Genomic DNA, 26611 nt, shown 5'->3' with positions numbered 1-26611 from the left:
AAAGGCAATCAATTGACTACAAAGAGCTGCAAAACGACCATGAAAAGATTCAGAGTTCCAAGCAATCAGAAAGTGGAACAAACCAACTACACAGAGATGCAAAATCACATATACCAGTTTCAATTTCAAACTTAGTTTAGTAAAATCCCATTTGAGTCCATCCCAGACGATCAAAGCAAAAACCACTAGTGGCACAAGGTTGGCCACTCACTGTCAAACTGAAATGATGGAGAAAAATATAGCAAATCTTAAAAATTATGGCATTTTATGTGATGGGTTAGATGCCTTTTTACGCCACTGAAATCTGATATGGAAGTCTGCCTTCCAATTGATTTTGGATGACAACACCCTTCGGTGATGGTAACAAAGCAGTGGTAAAAATAATGGCCTCATAATAACACTTTCCCACCGGCCACCACGCCAAGCTCTGCATGAGCATAGACAGCAATTATCCCTGCAATAATGAGTTTGGTCTGAAGGCGAGGACCATTTTACAGGCCCGTTTTCTCATGCTGACTCGATTCATGACACAGATGTGTGTCTGTGTTGCAATCAGACACACTTATCATTTCATGCTACGTCGCCTGGCAAATAATGTGAGAAGGTTTAAGAGACGTAGATGATCAACTACAATCAGCGATCTGCATCAGTACAAACAATAATGAAGCACTCACAGAGCAGTTTTGTTTTGGCTCGTTTTCCCATCTAGTTCAAATGAAATGTTGATCATAATTTAGAGAAAAAATGTTACTCTAGTATTACAGCAGCAGGTGTGGAGAAGGATGGCTGAGCTGGTCTGCCACACTGTTAAATCATCTTTAGGGTTCTCAGGAGACCCAAGGTTCCTATGTAGACTAGGCTCTGAATGGAAAAGTGAGTGCAGCCACTCATTCGTAATGTCTTGTGTATTATATGTTTGTTACATCTTATTTGGATGTATGTGAAACAATATGTGATTTAGGATACACGACACGAATTTCAGAGCACAAATTTGGATATTAAAGTGAGACAAAATCAGACACGCTACCACGTTATAACATGTAATAGTGTGGCACCATCAAAGGTTTCTACACTGCCGTCCTCTATGAAGCTCTAGCTTCATGTGTGGTATCAATCTTCTCATCTAACTCTTGCCAACAAAATGAATAAGCAGAATGTTGAACTATTTCTGTAACCATTCATTTGCAGTATATACAAATACATAGACAAAAGGGTATAAGATCGATGGTTTTTCACACAAATAAGATATATAAACCATATATGTAAAAAAATTGTGCATATTAGCATTACCTGCTGAACATATGAACATTTATAACATCCATTTGTGCGCAATGGTTCTCAGCATTCAAATAAATAATGAAAAGCGCAATTACCCATCCATACTAATGTACTGATGTGATTGTTAATGTGATTATTAAATCTTATTAAACAGAGGAAGAGGCATGATGCTGGGCTGACGAATGCTACCCCTGGCCTATCTAAATGAAAATCACACTTGCATTACGTACAGACATCAACATGTGGCTGGAGAGATAAGTCAAATTAATTGAAGCTGTGCTATTAACAACAAATAGGTATCCTCCATTTCCGCAGAACTCATGGACTGACATGTACAGAAATTTAGTCAGTTTTGAGAAAAAGAGAACTGCCCCGTCTATCAGTTACATTAAAAAGATGCATGGTATCGACATCAGATGTCCATGGACAGATGTGAATTTTCTACCCATCCATCCATCATGATTAGACGAAAATCATGATGGATGACATTTCAGCCACGAGAATTTAAAGGAAAAAGCAGCAAACATGGCTGCAATACATAGAATTATGCTTTCAGGAGCTAACAAGAGACGTGCAATTTTCACACTGTGAACACTGAAAGTGCAGTTTGTGTTATTATTTTGTAACTATATGTATCCAGTCTCCCACAAGCCCACATCTAAACAGCCTTCTCTTTCATATAGAATATTATGCTATTTTGTGTGTCAGTACCAGTGATAAAAAGAATGAACATTTCAGAGACAAACTAGCTACTGACTGCATTCTTCACTGACGTCTAAGAAAGCATCAGAGACTGACAGACTTGGTGAGTATTACTTTTGTTGATAATAATAATACATAATCATACGTGGAAGACATGCACCAAGTGCTTCATATGAAACAGACAAAAAATGAGCATAAATGAAATGAATCTGATTCGAATCTACGACTCCAAGCATCATTTTCACACCACTGTTACAGAATTTGCTGAGATGAATTGTGTTTACATCAGCAGTAATACTGGCTCTGATTGAAATTATTCTGTTTCTGTAGAACAAAGCAAGTTCATCACATTTTGATGCAGAGGACTGAGTAGCTGGTCGAGTGGAGAATAATATTCTAGAGTTCTGAGCGCTCTGCAATTATCTTGGAAAAGTAACCCTTTCCTGCCAGATGTATCGCTTTGTTATAGTCAGTTATGGATTCTTTGTGTATAAAAATGTGAGCCCAGTTTTCCTCCATGTTCCTTCAGCTGCCAGCCAGATTCTCTTGATCTCATCAACACTGTTAACACTGCAGACATGCATGACAAGGCAATGTTGAAATAATAAAGGGCATCAGCCGTGCTGATTTTTACAACTCATCAAAACAAACATCAGCCCGTGTTGGAACAACATGCACAGCAGATCTTCTTTATAAACTTGATGATGTGATTAAACCTGGCGCACTTAGCTGCATAAATTGGTATATTTAAAACACCTATTCATTTGTTCATGTTACAAATAAGCAACCAGGAAAAAAGTGCATACAAATCCCCTGATTGGAGGCTCAATAGGTAATGAAACAGCTGGCATTACAGCCTTAATAAATAAATAACAGCAAGCCTCTTATAATGGTTTGTCTGGGGAGCCTACATTGGACCAATAAGCCATTCTGCATTCTGCACAGGAGGTGCCAACAGGGTGATTATCTGCACCATTTTATTTACACGAAGTCTCAGCAACAACTTGCATCATGAAAGGGTTTTCCCATCATAATGGTGACTGCTTTGTGCATCCTAGTGGTGGTGCCGTTCACTATGACACTGTGGCCTCAGTAACGTAAATGAAGTAATAAAAAAAAAACATCAAATAGACTGGAAGTGGAATATCACAAATGTCCTTTATATACAGATTCTTTTTGCGGTCATATGTACATAGATATAGACATATAGAGGAGAAACAGTTCTGGATATATACAGAATATTTGATACACTCTTGTTGCCCTTCTGTGTCTTGTTAACCTATGGCTCCCATCTTATTGCCTAAATTAAAGTAGTTTGATGTTTTTGATTATATATTTTGTGACCTACTGATTAAAAGTCTGTGCGAGAATTTTGAATTTTCAATCTATTCATTATCATATTTTTTCAATTTCCTCATCTTAATGATATCCTGACAAATGAGTGACAAGATTATTAGAATGGCACTAGCTGCACGCACAGCTCCAAATCTTGAATGCACTCACAGGTTAATAGTCGTATTTATTATGGGCAAATAAAATGGAGGTAAAAGGGAGCTTGTGTGAGTACATTGCAATGCTTTTCATCTTTTTGAATCTAGCTAAGCATCCTTGATGACCTCCTTTCTTTGCCATTGGCACCGAGTTAGCTCTCATTCACTTTCATTCAAACACCATGGCTACATATCAAGCAAAGGCTGCACTTTAGAAAGCTATGACATCTCTCAGTACTCTGGCCTGACCGCACTGATGTGAGCCAGAGGTATGAACAATGAGACGCACAGACCAGAAACTCTGGTCATAAATCACTGAGCTCCATCCAATCCATTTGTGAGAAAAGCTGTGTTTAATTTGCAATCCATAAAACTTGCATTAAGTACATTAAGCAAACATTACAGACAGTCCAGTACAGGGACTTCGGTGTGTTGTGTCCAATTCAACCCCACTTACAATATGTATTTATCTGATCTTACACAGTAACCTGAAACATTACAGTTTTAATCTGGTACTTAAATTACATAATTACACATCAGGTACAAAATGTAGACTTTTAAAAAAGTTAATAATAAAATATAATCTAGCCATATTTCCCCGATAATGTCTCAGAAGCATCCTTCATTAACTATCATTTCATTTTGGTAAAGAGTGTTGTTAAACAGTGATGTTAAATGACACAACATGAAACGTGAACACAGTTACAGTGAACGCCAACAATCTGCACTCTCACTTTTACATTCCCTAATAATCCCCAGTGACAAATTTACAATGCAGATAAGCAAACAAAAGAGCATTGTGCTGAAACCGTGATTATGATTAACAATAATTAAATTTATATTTGATCAGCCGCAGGAATATGAACTGGTGCCTATCTGCGGTGGCTACTTTATTACAGCTCATGTGACAAAGCAGTAGGACTCATCACATTCCTGTGTGTGCGAGTGTACCCAGCATGAATCTTCTGTTCAAAGCCAAATGAGAAAATTGCTTCAAACTAATCTTTACCTTTGCATCTGGACCATTTAATATTGGCATTTCAAAAGCAACTACAGTGAAAGAGACAGAAATTCACATTCTCGCTCAGCAGAGGTGGAAATAATAATAAAAAAAACCTCTATTTTATTGCTCTGCAAGCTTTAGGGGTTGTTGATGTTTCTTTTTAGGCGGATCCCACCTACTGTTTTTTGGATGTACCCAAACTTGTTCATCATCCATCAGACCAAAAAAACATGAACAAAAACCACAGGGAAAATGAATTGAGGAGGAAGAGGTGTTCACATTTCCATGTTAAAAAAAATGACCAAGCTAGCTCAGTCAGGAGGCCCCGTTTGTAGCTTTCGTCGTTCTAGTGTGCACCCACAAACCTCTCTGAAAATCTTAGAAATCTGTTGGTTACAAAGTGCAGATTTATTGTCATTAATTGTCTTCTCAATCATTACCTGATACACAGAAATAAAACCCTGCTTTTTGCCAATTTTGGTACGATGTCTTAGCTCTGGTCATGTAGCAAAATATAAGAAAGTGCATTGGTAAGATGAAATTGATAGTAAATGACAAAGCAGATGGTGTATGTTGTTATAGCAGCCAATTTACAGTGCAGGTGTTAGTACCTTTTGCGGTGTTAACAATTTTCCATGTTTCAGCCCATTATCTGTAAATGCTGAATGGATTCAAATAGATATCACTTTAACCAGCCATGACTTTAGCTTGATTTCAACAGATGTTGCTTTCTGTGAAAGTATAATGGGCTGAAAAACATTCACCAAATCACCCTCCGCTTTTCAAATCTTGATCATAACGGAATTTCCCCTCGGGGATTAATAAAGTATATCGATTGATTAAACCAAAAAATAAATGAAGGTATTACCAATAGACTGCTTTGTAAAACAAAAGGAGGAAAAACAAATCACATTACAGCAGTATTTCTCCTCAGTAAATTCAACTCTGCATAGATTTAGTTTAAGACACACACAGGTAGGAACTTATAACAGTACTATTAAGAGGAGTGAGCAGATACACTTTCTTTGCAGCGATGCTTCCTGCTGGGAGCTTCTCTGGGTGCCGTGTGTAGAAATCAGTAGAGAGGTCCTAGTGTTCAGTCATTCTGGGCTGTCACAGAGGCACTTATAACAGAAAAACAGACACAAAGCCATCAGTCACATGGTAACCAGTCGCTGGAGTAATCACTGAGAAAATATTTGTGATAATAAAGAGTTAGGCTTTACAGTTTGGGGATTGAAAAATGAGGCTGCATATACTGAAATTTAAAGCCCTCCACATATTATGTAAGACTGAACTCATGCTGCACTGTCAATTACTGCAATAGTTATGACAACAGCAGGGATGCTTCCCAATGAAATCCAGTTTACATCATCACTGCTTTTCTAATTTCAATCAGTGGAGATTTTAACACAAACTGCTGAGCTGTAATTGCTGACAACAAAATCAAAACTGTCCTCTAATGACTTTCTATTTGTGCCTGAGAGCAGCTGAACAGAAAAAGCCCTCTTATAATATATCCATATTTAGCATAGTGAAGTAGTTAAGCTAAACTGCTGGTTTAAAGGCAGAGCTCAGGGACAGGTCCGTGCCTACCCAGGGAGGTGGTACTGTAGCGCGTCCGCTGCAGGGTGGCGTAGCTGGGCTTCTCTGACAGCAGGATGCGGTGGGCCGGAGGGGCCATGATCTCACCGTTCCTCTGCAGGGAGGCACATCTGCGAAAGGTCAGATCCAGCTTGGTCTGGATATTACTGGAACTGTGGGCACGCTTAATGTCTACAAGGTCATGATTCCCGGCCTTTCCATTGACTAGTTGTAATTTGCAGTTATGGGTGTTACAGCTTGGGGTGCCGCTGGCCTTCCTCTCCTCTAGTGCCACTGTGGCCAGCGTTCCATTGGAGAAGGACAGCTTGGCTAAATTACTGTTGGCCAGTTTTCCTAGTTGTCCATGGCCATTCATGCGCCTGTCTTGCCCCCTAATCGGTGACCCCGGGATGTCTTTCTTCATGAAACCAGGTTTGAAAAAAGACAAGAGGCTGTCGTGGCTGCAGCCCTCCTGTCCCCTATGCCCCCTCCTGTCCTCAGGTTGACAGACCATCTGTAAGGAGTCTTTTTGTGCTCTGGACGACACCCCTGTCTGGACCTTGGTCCTTCTCAGTGTGGAATCTCTGCTTGGAGGTGCGCTGTGGCTCATATGACCCATTAGAATGGCCCCCCTCTGAAGCTGAGGCTGCAGGTCCAGGGTCCTGCCTTGGTCCTGCCTTGCTCTCTTAGATGACCTCTGCCTCAGAGAACCATAATCCCTGGCTTTGACATTGCTGCTGTTTCCAAGTCCATGGCTGACACTTCTCTCCACACAAGGTCTGCTCTGTCCCTCTGGTATTTTGGGGGAGTAGCAGGTGTCAGAGCTGAGTCTGTCCGTGCAACTGAGACTGCTGCTGCTGGGTGAGCTGCAGTCCTGTCCTACTTCAAAGGCTCTTCCCTGCGCATTCCTCTGTGGTGGGGTGGCCACCAGTGTTATGATAGGGTCTTTGGTACATCGTGGCCGGCGCCCAGACTCCAGATACTCCACCAGCTCTCCAGGCTGGGTCTGGGCTGGGTGTTTAATGCGGTCCTTGGAGCCAAAAGACCAGCGCAGTGGCAGAACTTTGCTAAGAGTCTCCTTGGGCTTAGTTGGTGATCTCATGCTGACACTCCTGCCTTGGGTCCCTCGGACAAACGGCTTGGCTTCAAACCCATCTAGAGGAGCAGACAGAGGAGCAGGCGCTATATAAATAAAGATTGGTTGATTGATTGATTAAAATACATATATCAGGGCAGTAGCTTCACCAAGCCATACGGTGTATAATGTGGTGGTCTTATTGCTGTTCATGGGAAAAGACAGCTCAAAGTTGTCATTCTTTTCATAGAGTTTTTGGTCATTCACAGTCCTATTTTCATCAACAACCAGTGAGTGTATTAACATTTTGTAATTACCAATCTATATAGTAGGTTTTTTTTTATCATTAGTGGCAGAGTCCGCCATCCCTGCACTGAATTCATATGGTTTTCAGGATGGACTGACAGCAAATGATGCAGTGTGAAATCCAGCGTCACTATTACAGTAATTTTATCTCATTTATATCAGCTGCTGTTTACTATTCACTCTCATACATTAGTATTAGGGCTGGATTAAGTTACTGCTAATGAAAGCAGGCTGCTGTTCGTTCACTTTAAAGGTGTTCAAATGGTGAAACACGGCATGGCTTTAATGACAGCGATCGTTATTCAGGGAGTGTATCTACAAAACAAGACGTTTTTATCAGCGAATCAGGTTATGGTTGAAATTATTACTGACTGACTTGACCTGTATTGAAATAAAGTTTGTTTGTTTGCACTGCAAACTGGCATTTATTGATGTCTTGTTGTATTTTGGAAGTAGCTGGTCAGCAAGTGTTTGCTGTAGAATTAAACTGTACTTGTTGTTACCACCATTAACCACAGGTGTCGCCAAATCAACCAGGACTGAAATCAAAAAGGAGGGATTATCACTTTAAAATACTTACTTATATAAAACTAAGTGATTTCTAAATACACGAGTGTCAAGACATGTAAAACATACTATACATGCTACTCCAGATACCTACTTGTTTCCACTGTTTTAGGAGCTTCATCTCCAAATACTGGCAGCTCAGGAGACTCTGGGGCCTGTAGGGGCCCCGGAGGTCTAGGGGGGGGTCCTCCTGACACCACACTGCCCCTCTGGCTGTCCCCTGCCAGCCGGACCAGCCAGTGGTCAGAGGTGGATGAGCTGGTGGAACCTGCATAAACGAGAACGAAAGTGTGTTTGTGTGTTTTTTTCACATCTATTTATCCAAAAACAAGCTGTAGGCAGTCATGGACATCATCATTATCATTTCATTAATTTAAAACCTTGAAAAACACGTTGAGGGATAACCTCATTTTCAGAGGTGCTGAGGTATGTAAAATAAATACAGACACAACGTATATCAGACAACAATAAAAGAATACATGGCTATATCAGTTAAAACAAAAAATAAAAGTTGACTGCTAAAAGTGAAAACACTGGAATTGAGAATACGACAAATAAAATCATATAAATAAAGTAAAAACAATAAGAACCATTAATCACTAGGATTAGTAATTAAACCTTAGAATCGTCTCAATGGAACTAATAAAGACAGTTTAAAGATTTGCTAAAGTACAATGGGGCAAAAAAGTATTTAGTCAGCCACCAATTGTGCAAGTTCTCCCACTTAAAAAGATGAGAGAGGCCTGTAATTTTCATCATAGGTACACTTCAACTATGAGAGACAAAATGAGAAAAATCCAGAAAATCACATTGTCTGATTTTTAAAGAATTTATTTGCAAATTATAGTGGAAAATAAGTATTTGGTCAATAACAAAAGTTCATCTCAATACTTTGTTATATACCCTTTGTTGGCAATGACAGAGGTCAAATGTTTTCTGTAAGTCTTCACAAGGTTTTTACACACTGTTGCTGGTATTTTGGCCCATTCCTCCATGCAGATCTCCTCTAGAGCAGTGATGTTTTGGGGCTGTCGCTGGGCAACACGGACTTTCAACTCCCTCCAAAGATTTTCTATGGGGTTGAGATCTGGAGACTGGCTAGGCCACTCCAGGACCTTGAAATGCTTCTTACGAAGCCACTCCTTCGTTGCCCGGGCGGTGTGTTTGGGATCATTGTCATGCTGAAAGACCCAGCCACATTTCATCTTCAATGCCCTTGCTGGTGGAAGGAGGTTTTCACTTAAAATCTCACGATACATGGCCCCATTCATTCTTTGCTTTACACGGATCAGTCGTCCTGGTCCCTTTGCAGAAAAACAGCCCCAAAGCATGATGTTTCCACCCCCATGCTTCACAGTAGGTATGGTGTTCTTTAGATGCAACTCAGCATTCTTTCTCCTCCAAACACGACAAGTTGAGTTTTTACCAAAAAGTTCTATTTTGGTTTCATCTGAGCATGTGGCAGTCTCCCAATCCTCTTCTGGATCATCCAAATGCTCTCTAGCAAACTTCAGACGGGCCTGGACATGTACTGGCTTAAGCAGGGGGACACGTCTGGCACTGCAGGATTTGAGTCCCTGGCGGCGTAGTGTGTTACTGATGGTAGCCTTTGTTACTTTGGTACCAGCTCTCTGCAGGTCATTCACTAGGTCCCCCCGTGTGGTTCTGGGATTTTTGCTCACCGTTCTTGTGATCATTTTGACCCCACGGGGTGAGATCTTGCGTGGAGCCCCAGATCGAGGGAGATTATCAGTGGTCTTGTATGTCTTCCATTTTCTAATAATTGCTCCCACAGTTGATTTCAGACTTCCCAGCCTGGTGCAGGTCTACAATTTTGTTTCTGGTGTCCTTTGACAGCTCTTTGGTCTTGGCCATAGTGGAGTTTGGAGTGTGACTGTTTGAGGTTGTGGACAGGTGTCTTTTATACTGATAACGAGTTCAAGCAAGTGCCATTAATACAGGTAACGAGTGGAGGACAGAGGAGCCTCTTAAAGAAGAAGTTACAGGTCTGTGAGAGCCAGAAATCTTGCTTGTTTGTAGGTGACCAAATACTTATTTTACCGAAGAATTTACCAATTAATTCATTAAAAATCCTACAATGTGATTTCCTGGATTCTTCCCCCCATTCTGTCTCTCATAGTTGAAGTGTACCTATGATGAAAATTACAGGCCTCTCTCATCTTTTTAAGTGGGAGAACTTGCACAATTGGTGGCTGACTGAGTACTTTTTTGCCCCACTGTATATTCCACATACAGTATATGAACCACAGTAACAAAAATCAGATCCTCATGATTTTTTGGCACCTGCAGGTTGAGCTGTGACATGTACACCCCAAAGATCACACAAAGAAAATAGAAAACAATCCTGCATCCCCACAGAATGTGATCACAGCATGTCATCGGCATTTCCAGCCATCTGTGAATATGCTCATTATGCTGAAACCACGATGATGAATGCCTGTGTGACTCCATGAAATGGAGACCATTGCTGGGAACAAGTCGGCTTTTCTCCACAGCCATTGGGAACTTTCATTTATTGGCCAAACACAATAACTGAGATAATACCGGAAATGCATGCAGCTACATCAACAATCAAATGGGAAAAGGGCTGAGGGCCAACAGATATTTGCAGGCTAAGCTGTATAACACGCTGCGACGTGAATCTGTGAAGACTAACCAGTGACTGAGGAACCAGCAGACCAGGGGGGGATTGTGTTTCTTCTCTGATAAAAGAGGATGTAGGCTCCACGTGTGCACACCTCTGCCTCTGGAACCTGCTCAGCACTGCTGTCATCATAACTGTACCACTGGCCGTCCACTGAGTTCTTACAGAAAGCTGGAATTGAAAGAGATAAACCACACGTTAACATCCCTCCTGTGCTTCTCTCTTATATGGGATTCATCAGGAGTCTATCCTGGGCTCCCTTTTATTCACCAGCTTTCATGCTACCCCTGGGGCATGTGTTGACATAAAATCGACTTCAAATGTTACGTGGCGATACGCAGCTGTATGTCCTGATAAAGCCTGGTTCCACCAATGTGTCCTGTGTTATGTCTCGCCTTGCTGAAAATAAGAACTGGATGTCCAACAATTTCTTGCACTTAAATGACTTTTAGAAATTACTCCAAATTAGAGTTCATAATAATGACTCTTTCAGGCCTCAGCACTAACAATTAATAACACTCTCTTGCCTAGTTTGATTACCCAATCTAATAATGTTAAAAATTGTAAATTGTAGTCTTTTACAGCTCAGGGGCCATATCACAGAAACTTCCTAATTTGCAGATCTTAGCTGTTTGTTAACCAAAGTAATTAGAGTTAATGCTCTTATCCAAACCTAAAAGAAGTGTATTGCACAGACATTCTATCTTCCCATAATCTATCCTAACTTTAGGATAACTGCTAAACTGTCCTAATTTTCAATTTTCCACCAAGTAGTGTTAGCTAATTTGTTTCATCTGTATGGCTGCTCTTTTACTAGCATCAGGAGCCTTTCCTGGTTGTGGTGCACTGTGCTTCGTTTTTTTATATTGTTTTTTGCAAAGGGAGGTTTTTAAGGTGAAGTGACACAACAATGGCATGGCTTTCAATGTATTACAAAATTGCTAAGCTCGGCAGGATGACAAAATTAGTGTCGGTTGCTAGGTAACAGATAGATGATAACGAATAAGACAAGCTGATAAGTGATGTTTAAATGAGCACTTAGGATTTCTGAACCTGAAATAAAATAGGATGAAGTAAGATTAGATGGGTTTTCTAAAGGTAGCTTTTGTGATGCCAATTTAGTAATACAACCAAGATTTTAACCATGATTAGAGTGTTCCTTTTATTTGCAGATCTAAGTGTAAATAAAGCCATTGTTGTTAATATCATTATTATTTAATATTGTTATATTATTCTCATTATTATTATTGCTACTACTACAGTTCTTTACTCAGAAGGTGTCAGTTAATCAGACCTGTGTAATGTCCGCCATGCATTCCTCCATGGTGGTTGCACACAGCATACAGATCGTACAGGAAGTCGGGTGGAGTCAGGTCAGGTCGCCTGGACTGTTTCCAGCCGGGGTGGAGAGGGGGCTGGTGGGTGCCGTGGTTGCGGTTCACCATGTGAGGCGTCATGTCAAGGCCCACCAGGGGAAAATGAACGAACGTGGTGAGCTTATTCCTCCGCTCTCCCACCTGCCTGAAGCGCTTCAGGTGGAGGATGAGGATGTCCGGGAGTGTCCACAGGCTCATCTGCACCATGCCTTGCTGCAGCTGCTTACAGTGGGGGCACTTCCAGGCATCATCTGGTGCAAGCTGATGGGGGAGATAGAGTCAAGGAGAAAAGAAGATTGAAATAGACACAAAACTGCAGCCAATAGAATCATCTCTGCCTGCTTATCAACCTGAAAGAACTTCAAAAAGCACTCATCCACTCCCCTTCTTCCTGTGTTGTGTGTCTTATTTCGCTAAATGTATGATTAAACCTTGGAAACTCAGAATCCTAGTCAGCGTCGCTGGAAGTACATTTTGAAGCTGTTGCCGTGGCTACTATCTTTGTTCACTTCGCTGTCCTTCCTTTGATTACCACTTTGAATACTGGGCAGCAGTGACTCACAGCATTCAACAAGGTTGCTCATTTAAAGTTTACAGTGAGAAGATTTCCCCTTGTGTCTGGAGAGCACCCTCTTTCCGCAAGTGATTCACAATAGAAGCAGCTAACTGCACTTTTGTGTACATTTTGCAGAACAGCTAGCAGAGCTGTAGATGTGTTCGGCAAGTCCATACATTGGTCATATCTCACATTGTATGTGTGTGTGTGTGTGTGTGTGTGTGTGTGTGTGTGCTCTATGTGTGTGGGAATACAGGTGACTTCTTGACTCAAATAAGAGGACAGAACATATGATAATTACATTATTACGTCTTCAACGGACTATCACACAGCAACTTATTTTGACATCAGTCTCACTCAATATAGTGATAGATTTTCTTTAGCCGTCCCACTTACAAGTTAAGAGAATTGCTAATTTTGTGATTGAAATATTGATGATTTGCATTATTAATTTGCAAGTCTGGGATTCTTAAAAAAAACATTTCAGGGAGAAATGCTAATAATAAAAGTATGCTAAAATAAGTGAATACATGTAGGGATACAGACACACAAAAGGTTTACCATTCATACATTAAATAGCTAAAACCTACATGAGCAACCAAGGTGTGCTCATTTAGCCTCAAACGTTGCTCTGATCACTGACAAGCCTGGACTGAGTGCAGACTGACAGCAGTGCTATCTTTGTGCCTGCAGCTCCACTGGATGGTGAAACAAGGTAACAACGGCAGTAATATCCCAGCCAGTTACAAACAGTCAGCACGACAGCAGTCAGCGTGGACTAAACTGTGGATAACGTTTGATTGCTTTGACACAAAATGCAGTGATCACATTCCCTCCACTGTTTTCTCACACTCAAACCTGCCAACACTTTGTGTAATTACAATCCATTTTTTACATGTTCAAAAATCTGACATTCAAACACAACATTACTACAATTAGATTGCAATTTGCCACATTGCCTACTCTTGATGAATAATTAGTTCTGTATAATGATTTTTGAGGCAAGGAAATTAACACTTTATGACAAGGCTGGATATTATAAATCGGTAGTCAGCTCACATTCTAAATTTCTGTGCAACACATCTTTAATTGAAACTGCTGATAAAAGTATTAAAGCAACTGTCTTGTCTGAATTTGACAGACTGATTCTTGATGAGCGGCACTGAAACAAATGGACGCTTACTCTTTACTACTCACTTCACAGACTGAAGAGAGAGTTTGCAGACACACACTTTTCACGTTTTCGATGTGTTCATCAGTCAAATGAAGCTCGTGTTGAGCTTTTTTTTTTATGTTTTGGAACCTGCATTGCTCTTGCAGTTTTCATCTTTCTCTCCTCTTTCACTGTCAAAGCCGCCAGCTGTTGATATGCATTAATGCACCCTGCACTCTTCAGAAATACGGGCTGGAGGACAACCATTCCACATGGTACCTTTCATGGAGACAAAAATAGAAACTGCGTCTACTGATCTATCATTCCATTTTTATGGTTGTTTTATAATTCATTATTTGTCTAAATTTATCAGTACATTGATTTTTTACCTGCACTATTTCTGTTTAATGGAAAGTTGCAAATATCCCATATCAACTATGTTTTCTTAGTAGTATTAAATAAAAACTAAACATGTTATACATAAAATAAATGGAAACTTAAGAAAAACACAAAGATTTCAATTATTCTTTAAGGTTTCATGATTTCCTCTAACTTGTGTATACTGAACACATAAATACACTATTTCACACATTTACTGTTCAGAAATTGCTCAAAGTCAGTAAAATAAAATGTCCTATCAAAATTATAGCTGCTGCAGAATTTCAAGAACTGTTGACTCTCTGATAACTTGTGCAAAATAAACGTCGAAACAGAATGTTTTTTTGGGTCACTTTGCCAGCGATGCTACATGACTAACATGACATGAGGATTCAGGAGGTTCGTTGTCAGGGTAGATGGCTCTTAATGGGGGCCACTGCTTGTTGTGAGTGTTACATGACTAACTTGTTCCTCTTTGGTGTAGAGGTGGAAGCACTCATCCAAGGTGCAACTGTACTGCTGGACGTGCTGCTGCTGCTGATTCCTCACGCTCTCTGCATCCTTCACCACCTCCTCCTGAATGTTACCGAACAGGCTGGGGCCAAGGACACAGGGATGATCGTATAAAACATGCAGAAAGTAGTTTCATGTCAGGCTAACAGAGAGAGAGAGAAACCAAAACGCTTGAGTAATTAAGTGGTATTCTGTCACAGAAAACAAACTGACCAGTCTTTGATTCTGTGCTCCCACTCGATGATGAGCTTTACATGTGGAGGTCCTCCTGAGCTGCAGAGCTTCAGAGCCCTAAAAGACATAAAGGTGTCAGGTCATCCAGTGTGGAGGAAGGGGCATCTGCTGACATCATCTGTTTTACTTCCAACATGCTTGTTAGTTTGTAGTGCTTTCAAGCTGTGAGACATTTACAGTACATTTACTGTACGACCTTATTAAAATCATGGAGCGTACTGGTGTGTATTGAGCCATTTAGCACACTAGGTGTCAGCATTACCACAATACATGATGAGGCACAAAGAATTCGATATGTGGGCTCAGACGGACACATATGACAACATTGGATGATATTTGCTTGTTTTGTGTGTGTGTGTGTGTGTGTGTGTGTGTGTGTGTGTGTGTGTTACGTCATTCATGGTGAAACCCAGTCCGCACAGTTTACAGCTGAACTGCAACACATCCAAACTAAACTGACAAAAAGTTCCTAATTCAAGGTCCAGCTGGTTGCTTTCCGGTGTTGTGCTTCACTATACGGTGAATAGCACATGGTGAAGACCGCATGTTTCTTTGTCTGTGGAACTATTGGACTCCATTACCCAGTGTCCCCCAGTTTCACAGATGGGTGTGAAATCACCCCCGCACCCAGCTCCACAGTCACCACTGGCCGAAGGGGACACATGATTTTACGACCTCAGGCCAACAAAACCAGTTCACCCCCACTGAACTGTCTCTTTCCCCTTGTCTTCTCCTGGAGGAGAGACAAGTCTCTTTCCGGACGTCTCTCCTGAAGAGGAGAGACCAGCTCTCTTTCCCATTGTTTCTCCTGGAGGAGAGACGTCTGTCCTGAGGACCAGCTCTTTTTCCTGGACCTCTCCTCACAAGAGTAGGCCACCTCCTTCATGGTAGCGACACAAGGTCCTGCCTGAAGTAAGCAGATCAGCGCCAGCAGGTAGGACCCAGAGTCTGCCAGCTGATAACCAGAACCAACAACAGGTAACTAGCCAGAATCAAGGAGCGACCGGATTCCCCCAGCCTGTAACCACAGCAAGGACACAAAAGAACCACACCTTTCCTCCAGCAACAGGCTGAGAAAGCAGCGTCCTCAAGGACACTCCCCTTTAAGGACTGGTAACAAACTCTTGTTGTCCTTTTTCTGGCTGCTCCCTTCCGGGGTCCCCACAGCGGATGATCCGCTTGTAGATTTTGGCGTTTTCGTTTTTTACACCGGATGCCCTTCCTGACGCAACCCTCGCCCATTTTTGGTAGCCGGGACTGGGAGGGAGTCGAACCCGGGTTCCCCAGGCCGATGGTATGCGCAATTATCCACTGCGCTACCGGCCGGGACTGGTAACAAACTCTAACTGGGCATAATTAGTATAACATTAATGCATACATGGTCTACCCCTGTTAATGTATTTGATTTGCTTTAATGTACAGTGAGTTTGATTATTGTGATGTGTTGTAGTTACTGTGCAGCCATTAAGTTTAGTTGATGTTAGTTTGTTCACACAGACACAGAATCTACACACAACTAACCACTTTTTCTTAACCTGGCACCTTTATCTCACACACACACACATACACACACAGTCTGCAACAGGCCACTGAGGGACAAAGCTAAGCTAACAGCACTTAGCTTCCTTTGTCTCCTTTGCCTCACACCCCAGGGGGGTCTGGCCATCACCATTTGGGCTCTCCCCCATCTTTGTGGGCCCATCTTACATTCCTCAGCCTTATCACACACACACACACACACACACACACACACACACACACACACACACACACACACACACACACACACACACACACACACACACACACACACACACACACACACACACACACTCTTCCTATTATTTGTTAGTTTAGTCATAGAGACTTAGTTAGATTGTGTTCTGTTTTAATAAATGTTTTAATACCTACTGTCTTCTTTAATGTTGTACAAGGGTGAACACTGCCAACCTCTACACTGTCAAGAACTCCAAAATCCTTCAGCTAGCTATCAATGTGGTAATTTTGGTAGTAATTATTAAATTAATTATAAAACATAATTCCAAATTGATAGTTTAGTATTTTTTATGAGACTAAATCAATTAAAACGGCTATCTTTTCCTCGTTTTTCAAGGTGGTGCCCCAATTGAGGTGGACTTTATTCAAAGTTCCATTCATTTTAATAATTATTAATTATCTTTTTTAATTATTAATTATTTCTGATAGCCAAATTGAACTTTACCACTTGTTAAATCACAACACCAGTGTTCTCAATTGCATCCCCTGGTCTTCATCAGGTCATATAGTGAAGTGGTTGGAAGCTTAGGGGAAAAGCTAATTAGTATAGATAATTTCTTTCACACCATTATTTCAAAAGGTCAAGACAGTCACTCTCATCAGCAGCAAACTTTGGGGACTTTCGGGCGCTGGTGGGCACTGTAACAGAATTAGGGAATGTGTGACGAGGACTTGTTTTAAACCCCCCAAAAAATCTTTGTTGATACAAAGAGAAAGAGCAGGACTCCTCTACCAAAAGGCTCCATGCCTATTAACAAGCTGTTTTCACTCCACTGTGATATATGTGACACTATTCACTTGATTACGAAAGAAAAAGACTTAATCTACAACTCTGCTAGCTGTTCTGCAAAATGTACACAAAAGTGCAGTTAGCTGCTTTTATCAGCATGCTAACATCTTCACTAGACTGAACTAACTTTTTTGTTTTATTTTAAGTGTGCATGATTTGGGATATACTAGATACTATATTTTGAATAAAGAAAAAACAGGCTGACAATGAAAATGCCAACCTGTTGATGTGTAGAAGGAATACAGTTCATCATGTTCACCAACTTGGTTTTGCCTGTTAGTAAACTAATATTTGCTAATTAGTGCTACACAATGTAGTACAACACAATGTACAGCGGAGATTGTAGATTAGTTTTAGAGGAACTTAGTCATAAACATGATGATGGCGCAAGATGAAAAGTCCGAAAAGAATCAAAGCTATCACAACTCATCCAGAGGGGAACATAAATGTGTGTATTAAATGTCATGGCATTCCATTTAATCCAACAGTTTCTGAGAGAAGTCATAGGCTCACCAAAGTCAGTGTGATTCAAACTCTGGGGAACATGAATGTGTGAAAAAGATTTCATGGTAATCTACCTGACACATGTTAGTATAGACCAATCAACAGACATCGTCATCCACAGAGCCACGCCACAGTTATGGTTAATGATGAGTTGTCAGAGGTCACTTGTTAAGTATAAAAGAGATTACATTATAAGAAATAAGAATCACAGTGATGTATATGATATTATGCCTTGACACAGACAGTGCACAGAGGCTGATAGGAGTTAACAAAGATGAAAACACTTGGTTCATTCTTGTACCGTTTGATGTGGGTTGACTTGGGAACAGAGCATATTTCTGAATCATTAGAGTTCAAACACTATCATTACATTAGTTTCTAGGATACAGTGTGCTGCACATTTGCGTTTCAAAAGATTTCAAAAGCGTTTGCCCACATCAGCACCATTCAACGAATGAATGAACTGTTCTTAGCAACTACACAAATGGGAGTCCTTTCAAGACCTTGCCAAAAGGCCTCTTTGAAACGGCAATTCACTCTGCAAGTGAAAGCCATCAGACCTGCGTTTGTGAAGAGGGATAAAATGTCTGCACATTTCAGTCAGTGCTGTAAAATCAGGTCTAACCTTTACAGTTGGTGTGATACACACAGAGAAGATAAAAATCATCGGCTGCAGAACATCTGCACAGACAGTGGCAGTTACCAAAATTGCTGCACTTCAGAACTTTATAACTAAACTCAAACTAGTGCGTAAAGTGTGTTTTTATGTCAAAATCTCTTGAGTAACTGGCTGCCTGCCTGTGGTTGTAGCCTTTCTCAAGAAATGCTTTATTAGATTAGAGCAGATTTAAATTGCATTAAAATGGATTACATTAGATCAAATTTGAATGAGCCTGTGGGAACATTGGGTCACTTCAGTGTTCAAACATTTGACTATAACACCAGTAATTCTACAACAAAATAACACATTTAGAATAATCTAATAATCCTCTAGTCTAATAATAGAAGAGTGCAGCATCCGGACAGCCAGTTAGTCACTTGGGACTGCGTGCTTGAGGTGTTTGCACCTGCAGGTAAAACATATATACATAAAGTATATGCATTGTGTATATACGTACATTGCCGCTCTATATTTACTCTAGAAATGTGTCCAAGAATATTTCTGTCAGACACACAATCCATCAGAGGATACAGGACATTTTATTGCATGAATGGTTATTCATTTTTATTTGGCCAAACAGCCTTTAAGGATTCGGGGTTCAGCAGGGAGTGCAATCAACACCTCCCAAACTGTGCGGAGAAAAAGCCAATAAAAGTCAAGGAATACCAATTACATGTGAGCCCTGGTGATGGAGGGAAAAAATCAATTAACACATCCAGAACCCCAGGGGCCAGATGCATAAAACTTTGTGTAGATTCACGACTAAAACTGTGTGTACGAACAGAGACAGAAATGTGCATACGCATTCTTTTTGCCAAATTTATAAAGTCGCACATACGGCACCGGGTTCTGTTCTATAAATCTCAGTCATTGTGGAACCGAGCGTATGTACATGAGCCTCATTTCAACTCCCACAGTTCGCCACAAATGGACGTAGAAATGCCCTTAAACATCCGCTGGCATATAGATAGAGCACTCATTAGACCTCAATGTGAGGAACGGCAAAAAAGAAAATGGCAATTTAATTGAACGTAACTGTAAAACCGTCATCGCAGTGATGTCTCAATCATCATTATTAAACATCAGTAGGATGATCAATGATTAATTCATAGCACTCATATTGAAACAGATTTGTGCTTCACAATTCAGGGTCAAATGAAAAGATTATTGACAGGGACATGATAAAAATTAGAAATAATTCAAATCAAGTTTATAAATGCGTCTTTGAGTGCAATATAATGACAGTGTCGATGAAACTGGCAGTCTACGCTGCACTCGGTGAAATGCCAAGCTAATGTCTCTCAACTTATATTTCATGTCCTTCTCATTTCACTCAAAGCTCCCTCAGCTAAAAACATGAGTACGCCTGGTCTACAGTCTGCGTGAGGTGCACACATTCTCACCACATAACACCAGGCTACATGGGGGGAAAGGTGTACACACAGTTTTTGTCCTCCACATGGTTTATACATCTGGCCATAGGCCTTGCATGATTGTGTTTGGAGAGAATAAGAGTGTGTATGTGTGTGTTTGTGTGACATTAGTCCTCCCCCAGACTTAACTTGTTGTTTCATGTATTTTAAGACTCACCTGTCGACAGCAGGGTGGTAGAGTGGCCGCCCGTCCTGAGGTGACAGGTAGCTGTAAAACACTGATCCTCCCACCACACGGATGTTGAACAGCACTCTGGTATTCTGAAAGAGGGACACAGCAAAAGCACTGTAACTGCCATGGACAAGGCAGCAGGGTGTTTTTATATTGTTCATAAGTAAGGGCTTCATGCCATGTCATGTCATGTCAAGATTGTGGACCCTTTTGATTTTACTTTGATGTAGTTAATCACACACCTGAAAATGCTGGTAACCAATAGATCTGCAACTAAACTGGGCCGACAAATAACTACGTACAACATTAATAACTGTGCTGTGGGATAAATCCTTTCCATGCTGAGTTGGGGGGGGTTACTAAACTATTTCTATCTCACATTGAAACACGTGAAATACTTCAACAGCTGTTGGATGGATGGCTCAGACGTTCATGTTCCCCAGCAGATGAAGTTTACTGACTTTGACCTGATTTTTCCTCTAGCACCAACAAGGGTTTTTTGTGAATCTATTTGATAAATTGTGAACATTCTTTAGAATTAGATCACAACCACTTTGGTGATCAACAGACCTTCCAGTGGTAAAATCACCAGATTACATTTTCAGTTTGTCCAATACTTTGGTTTATGACCAAATACCTAATGACATTCCCATCAGCCTCAGCTGTACTTTGGGGTTTTGTAAAACTCTCTAAACTAAGATAGTGAACAAGGTCTTTATGTCAGCTCACTAGCATTGTCACTGTGAGCATGTTAGCATGATGACATTAGCATTTAGCTCAAAGTACCTCTATGTTTAAATACAGCCTCAGATTGCAGTCTAGAAGTTCTAAAATGAGCGCTGCCACCACATATTGATTCACAACAAGTTATGAGAAATGTTGCTGCTTGTAGTTTGGTGGTAGTATTCATCTATCATGGATTTGCATTACGATGATGAGATGGTTTCATGATGGCGAAATGAGAACATAGCTCAGGATTTTGAGGGAGCAGCAGCAGCAGCAGCAGCAGCAGCAGCTTTTCTCATGACTTTTACTGAGATCAATCAAAATGACTGCTCAGTTTGGAGACTTGAGACCATAAAAATGTGGGCTGAAATGATTTTATGAATCCAATATGTGTGCGCAAAAGAAGATTGACTACCATAGTTAAGTTTCATATGGTTTGTGTAAGTGCTGATGTATCCCTCCTGATCAAAGCAGAGACTGTGCAGTTTTATAGACAGCAAATCAGCACCAGCATTTTTTTCAGGATAGGTTCAGCTATTATCTCACTATCAGTCTTCGTCTCGAAAGGTGCAACAGCTTCCGTCTTCCCATCGTACAACCTGGTCATCTTATTATCAGAAGACAAAACAGGCTGAGGGATTGGCTTTTCTGCAGCAAATCATTTCCAACGTTTAACCAAAGGAAAGGGAGCGACCAGAGATCCGGTGTGGTCAGTCTGGTCTGTCTTGAACCTTGGCAAATGTCTGCCACCAAAACTTGACATTTTTAGTTATAGTTATTTTAGTTATTTGCTTAGTTATCAGCTTGCTGGCACACTGACTGACTTGAGTCTTGTTTTTCCACACTAACTGAATCTGCTCTTGGACAGCTATTGAAAACTACTTAAAAAGTGCTGAATTGGCTGTGATTTTATATAAATACAGGTATACTTTTACACTTTCTGGCTTATATTTAACTTTGCTTACATTTTGCTGGGAACAGGCTAAAAACAACAAAAAGACGGACCAGAACAAAGTGGGCCATGATGAAATGTAGGTCAGGACCCGCACCTGACATTTTGAGCTCACAGCGGTTCAGCTTGAATCAACATGTAGCGCCGTGTTTATAGAAGGAGGAATTAATAAAATCATAGATAAGTGGACTGTAATATTGTTCGCAACTGGACTAGAAAAGCCAGAGCTGAGAGGAAAACAGAAAGAACAAATACAGCACTAATATCCTTTATTCCTCCTGAAGCATGTTTATATAACTCTAAGATCGCCTTAGATTGGAGGTGCTTTAGGAATGAGGGACGGCTTTGCAAAAATGAAATTGATCTCCTCTTGTTCCAGCGAAGTCTGGTGTGTAGCTGCTGGCTGAGCTCAAACACAAACACCCACTCTGAGTCCTGTGAGGAAAGCTCGATCCAGCAGGAGCTTTCTGATGACAAAGAGCGCACCAAAGCAGACAGCAATATTGATATGCTGAACACATGAACCCACTGGAATGCAAAACCTCAGGGGAAGTTACACAATACTTTTGAATTACTGCCTCGCATATGCAATAAACAGTACTATTTCAAGTATCAGTGTCACAAGTGCCAGTCAGCTGCTGAAATGCGGCAGCAGTCAGTGCATAGGCAAGAACTACTAGACGTTCACGGAACATTCTGCTATCAAGCCTTCTTTTTGAGAACACATACAGACTATATTACCTTCTCTTCAGTGTTTCAGCATCATATATTTATGGACTCTGCAGGTATCAAACTTCCCTGTGGTGCTTACGAGCCGTGTGTTGCTTTTCCAGAGAACTCATCAATTTCTCTGGGTGTTCATTTTCAATCCGCTGTATGAAAAAAAAGTGGAATGCTAAATGACAAGTGAAAACCCCAAATAAGTTTTTCTTTTCATTACAGGCTTGCTTGTGCTTACTGTGGGTTCCAGTGAAAGGCTTGTGTGTACATGTGAAGACCACCCAAAGAGTCCTTCCAATTCCAATTGGACAAAAACCAGGAGAAAATGTCTTTAAATTATGTTACATACTGTAAATTTCCACCCCTTCAGAAGGTCTACCGACCGCTTCAAAAGCAGGATTCACCAGGTATTTCAGGTGGAATTGATGGTGGATCGTGGAATTGATCCCTCCCTTCACTAAACAGTGATTTTTCCAATCATAGCTTCACAGTTGGGCCCGTCAAGCTTTGGATTTCTCCACATGTTGAAGCGGTGTGCCTGGGGCTCTGGTAACAGCGATACTTCTAAGAGTTTGGATGGTGGTTTCTTTGTTTTTTTGCCCTCTCCAAAACCAAAAATACAAGATGAAAAGTGGGACTTTTTTGTCTGGTGCAGCTTTAGCCTCAGCTTTTTACTGCAATAAATGTACTTAGCCATATTTAAGAACAGTTTACAAGATTCTCTAGAATTTTTAATGCTGGAAACAACAACAAATCCATGAAGCTTGTGCTATCTTAATTAAATACCTAGCTAACTGGAGCTGGGACAATCTGCTAACAACACGTGTCATTTCAGCCAACTAAACTGACAGCAGCCAGACAGAAACGAGATGCTGCTTTTGTCTACGTCTGTCTGAAATCAAGGGACACACTGTTTTAAAGATTTGTTTGACAATGCCACTATTATAACTGCAAACTGCATATACAGAGCGAGAACAGAGAGCTTCACACACAAAGCAACAGTAACTTATAGTGCTGGGACTTTCTGAATGGTCAATTGTTAAGATTGAGACAAAATCCTTTTGTGCAATTAAGTATTGTGCTGTGTGTGTATGTATGCATGTTTACATATGCATATTTGTTTTCCACCCAGTAGAGGCAGATGAAGAGGAATATGTGAGACTGAACACCAGAAACGGGGGGGGTGTGTAAACACATCATAGGGTGTCTGTGAAAGGCAGTAAGTGTGAGTGAGAAGAAAAATGAACAAATGAGCATCTGAGATCTGGTCAGGCTCTGAGCAATGTCACCCCTGTCAGCGTGACTGCTGAGAAGAGGAGGAGAAAATCTGTGAAGAGTCATCTCAGCATCCTGTCGGAGGAGTGCGCTAGCTTGAGGGCTCCGCGGACGCTGGTGAAGACACAAACGTTGTTAATGTTTCCCCGATGAGAAAATCGTTGGGCCTGCTTTCAACGTAGGTTAATCGCTTAGCGTGTTCGCTGAGGGTGGTGTGCGGTGAGGAATGTTTGTGGCATTGTTTGCGTCTCTCAAGGAAAAAGATCTCCAATTACAACCCATGCAAAGAACACAGTGTCATTATGTCGTCAGCTTAAGCGTTATGTGTGTGCGTGTGTAAAGGGATTTACATCTGTCAACGTTCAGGACCAATACTCACTCTTTGTATCTTTCTCCACATTTACCGCACTCCATTCTTGTACTAAATGTCCCCTCAACAAATATGTAGTCCTATACTGAGCTTGCTGGAGATGGCAAGAATGTGCAAGAATGCTTGTCTGGCTGTTACTATAAGTACTGTAGATGAATGTGCAGCCATCAGTGTACTGTAGCGTATTATATTGCTGAGCTTCACGCCAGCCGCCACTAAAAAGAATGGATGTCGAACAATGTCAGCGAGAAGAAAAATGGCTGTCAGAGAGGCCGTGTTTTTTGTGTTCGAATCTTGATCTTTGCTGAAGCTAAAATTAGACAGAGGCGGAAAAAATCACTTGTGAGTGTAATTCATTGATGCAAGAAAACTACAGATTCTGTTGAGATGAAAGATTTAGAGCAAACAGCTGCTCTGAGCATTGCTCCTTTCTTGGCAGAGGTAGGCTCCAGCAAACTGATTATACTGTACAAGCCTGGTTTTAATTAAATGGCTGACAGCATGGGGCACAAAGGAGACCACAGATCTCCAACAAAGTTACTGAAAATTTTGCACCTGACTCTTCTCTTCTTCCCTCAAAGAACACTGAGTAATATGCTATAAGCTGGCCAACAGTTTTCTTGTACAGCCTGTGCTCTATATGGGTCTTTCTTGCAGCTGTGTTTCAGCTGGCTCCACAAAGAGGGAGACACAGATTGGAAATATGTTTGGCTAAAGGATTAACAGCATGTTACTGCACACAATTATGTCCTGAAAAACAGGCAAGTATACAGTACAAGGAAATGAGCGAGCAGAAACAAGCAAGAAAATGGACCCTTTCGCTTAAGAGAAGTAAATAATTGATTTGACAGAGACATACAGCAGGGGTGCATCTACAAGATACCGTTTACGTCCCGTGTATTACAGTAGTCGCAGCAGCAGCGCCAAGGTAAACAAGTCAGCCATGCATGGAAGACTGACAGGAAGACAACTCACCTTCTGACCCAATCAAGTCTCATTAGCACACACTGCCTGCCCTACAGCCTGTCACAGCAATGCATATATGCAAATATAGTAGAATACAGAATAAAATCAGCTGTCTAAGGATAGGAGAATATTCAAAAGGTCCAATCTGTAATTGTCTGATCACATCAATTATAGGTTCATTAACATATAAAATGGAACAATCTGACAAATTATGGATAATTTGCATTCATCACGATTAAAAAAAATAAAATTATATATATATATATATATATATATATATAGAGAGAGAGAGAGAGAGAGAGAGAGAGAGAGAGAGAGAGCGAGAGAGAAAAACAAAGTAGCTCTTACTCTTGTATAGGAATACATAATTAGAGGGTTTTGTGATTAACAAAGGATTTCATTTGCATAGTTGAGCTAATTATTCCAATTAGCTTAATTAATTACCATATGAGTAAAGATATCTGCAGTGTTAATTAAGTATTTAAACACTCAATACTGCATTTAAATGATCAGAATGATTCAAATGATTGATTTGGTACTTCAAATGATTGAAGTACCAAAAAATACTTAGTACCAACCTTTGACGTCTGAGTAGCTTTAAATGTAATTTGAGCTCCAACTACAAAGTCTTGTTGAAACTCTCATGCTGCTTTAAGAAGGCACACGCTGCTAATTAGTGCTCAACTTAATATGAATTGCTTTCTTGTAACTGTAGTGTTATTCAACCATTATAAAGTCCTTTTTCATAAGCCGTTTCGATTACTGTTTCCATCCTGTCTACATTGACTGAAGACCACTAAAGTGAGCAGAGAGCTTTTGTAGCTGTAGAATGGCTCAATAATACTACTGCACAAAAGTAATGTTCCCTGGGCAATCATGACAGTGCCACAGAGTCACTGAAGTGGGTTTGAACAGGGTTTGTCCAAAAGGAGAAGCTATTTATACACAAAACAGGAAATGTGACGGGAGAGAACAGAAACATATGTGCGTCTCTGTCTCGCTTTGACTGTACGAGTGTTTCTGTGTATCAGTGAGCGAGTGTCCCAAACCCGTTAACCTGAATCTGGTCCGTTGTGCCAGTGGGTGCAGCGAGAGGAAACCGATTCCTCTCTGCTTCCAGCTGGTGCTTTGAGCTCCCCCACCTGTACCATACAGTGTCCTTGTGTGGGCATGCTTCGCTCTGTCCCGAGCCAATAAACCTGTCTTGGAAGAGGTGCGCCAGCCAGCACGGCAGGTGGGAGCTATGTCCCCTCTCTGCCTCCGGCAGGTGCTCAGGGTGTGCCCGCCCACACGACACGGCTATTAAATATAAGTTTTACAAGCATCATGAAACAATTTCTATTGACTTATTACACAGGGCTGCACTGCAACTTCAACAGAAGGGTT

The 26611-nt window shown here is 40.9% G+C and overlaps 1 protein-coding gene across 1 annotated transcript in view; it reads right to left on the bottom strand.

Moving 5' to 3' along the window:
• Positions 1-5317: 5317 nt before the first annotated feature.
• Positions 5318-26611, bottom strand: part of usp43b (ubiquitin specific peptidase 43b) — a 61728-nt gene continuing 40434 nt past the window's right edge. Inside the window, exons 9-16 of the mRNA XM_070847607.1 lie at positions 20202-20305; positions 14860-14937; positions 14599-14728; positions 11965-12307; positions 10683-10841; positions 8100-8273; positions 6070-7212; positions 5318-5597 (exon numbers count right to left, since the gene is read on the bottom strand). Of these exons, the coding sequence (XP_070703708.1) occupies positions 5587-5597; positions 6070-7212; positions 8100-8273; positions 10683-10841; positions 11965-12307; positions 14599-14728; positions 14860-14937; positions 20202-20305 (2142 nt within the window). The 3' untranslated portion in view covers positions 5318-5586. The remainder of the gene's footprint in view (positions 5598-6069; positions 7213-8099; positions 8274-10682; positions 10842-11964; positions 12308-14598; positions 14729-14859; positions 14938-20201; positions 20306-26611) is intronic.

This window comes from Pempheris klunzingeri, chromosome 17, assembly GCF_042242105.1.
Source record: "Pempheris klunzingeri isolate RE-2024b chromosome 17, fPemKlu1.hap1, whole genome shotgun sequence".
In the NCBI taxonomy this organism is placed as follows: domain Eukaryota; kingdom Metazoa; phylum Chordata; class Actinopteri; order Acropomatiformes; family Pempheridae; genus Pempheris; species Pempheris klunzingeri.
This window is presented reverse-complemented; position numbering and strand designations above follow the sequence as displayed.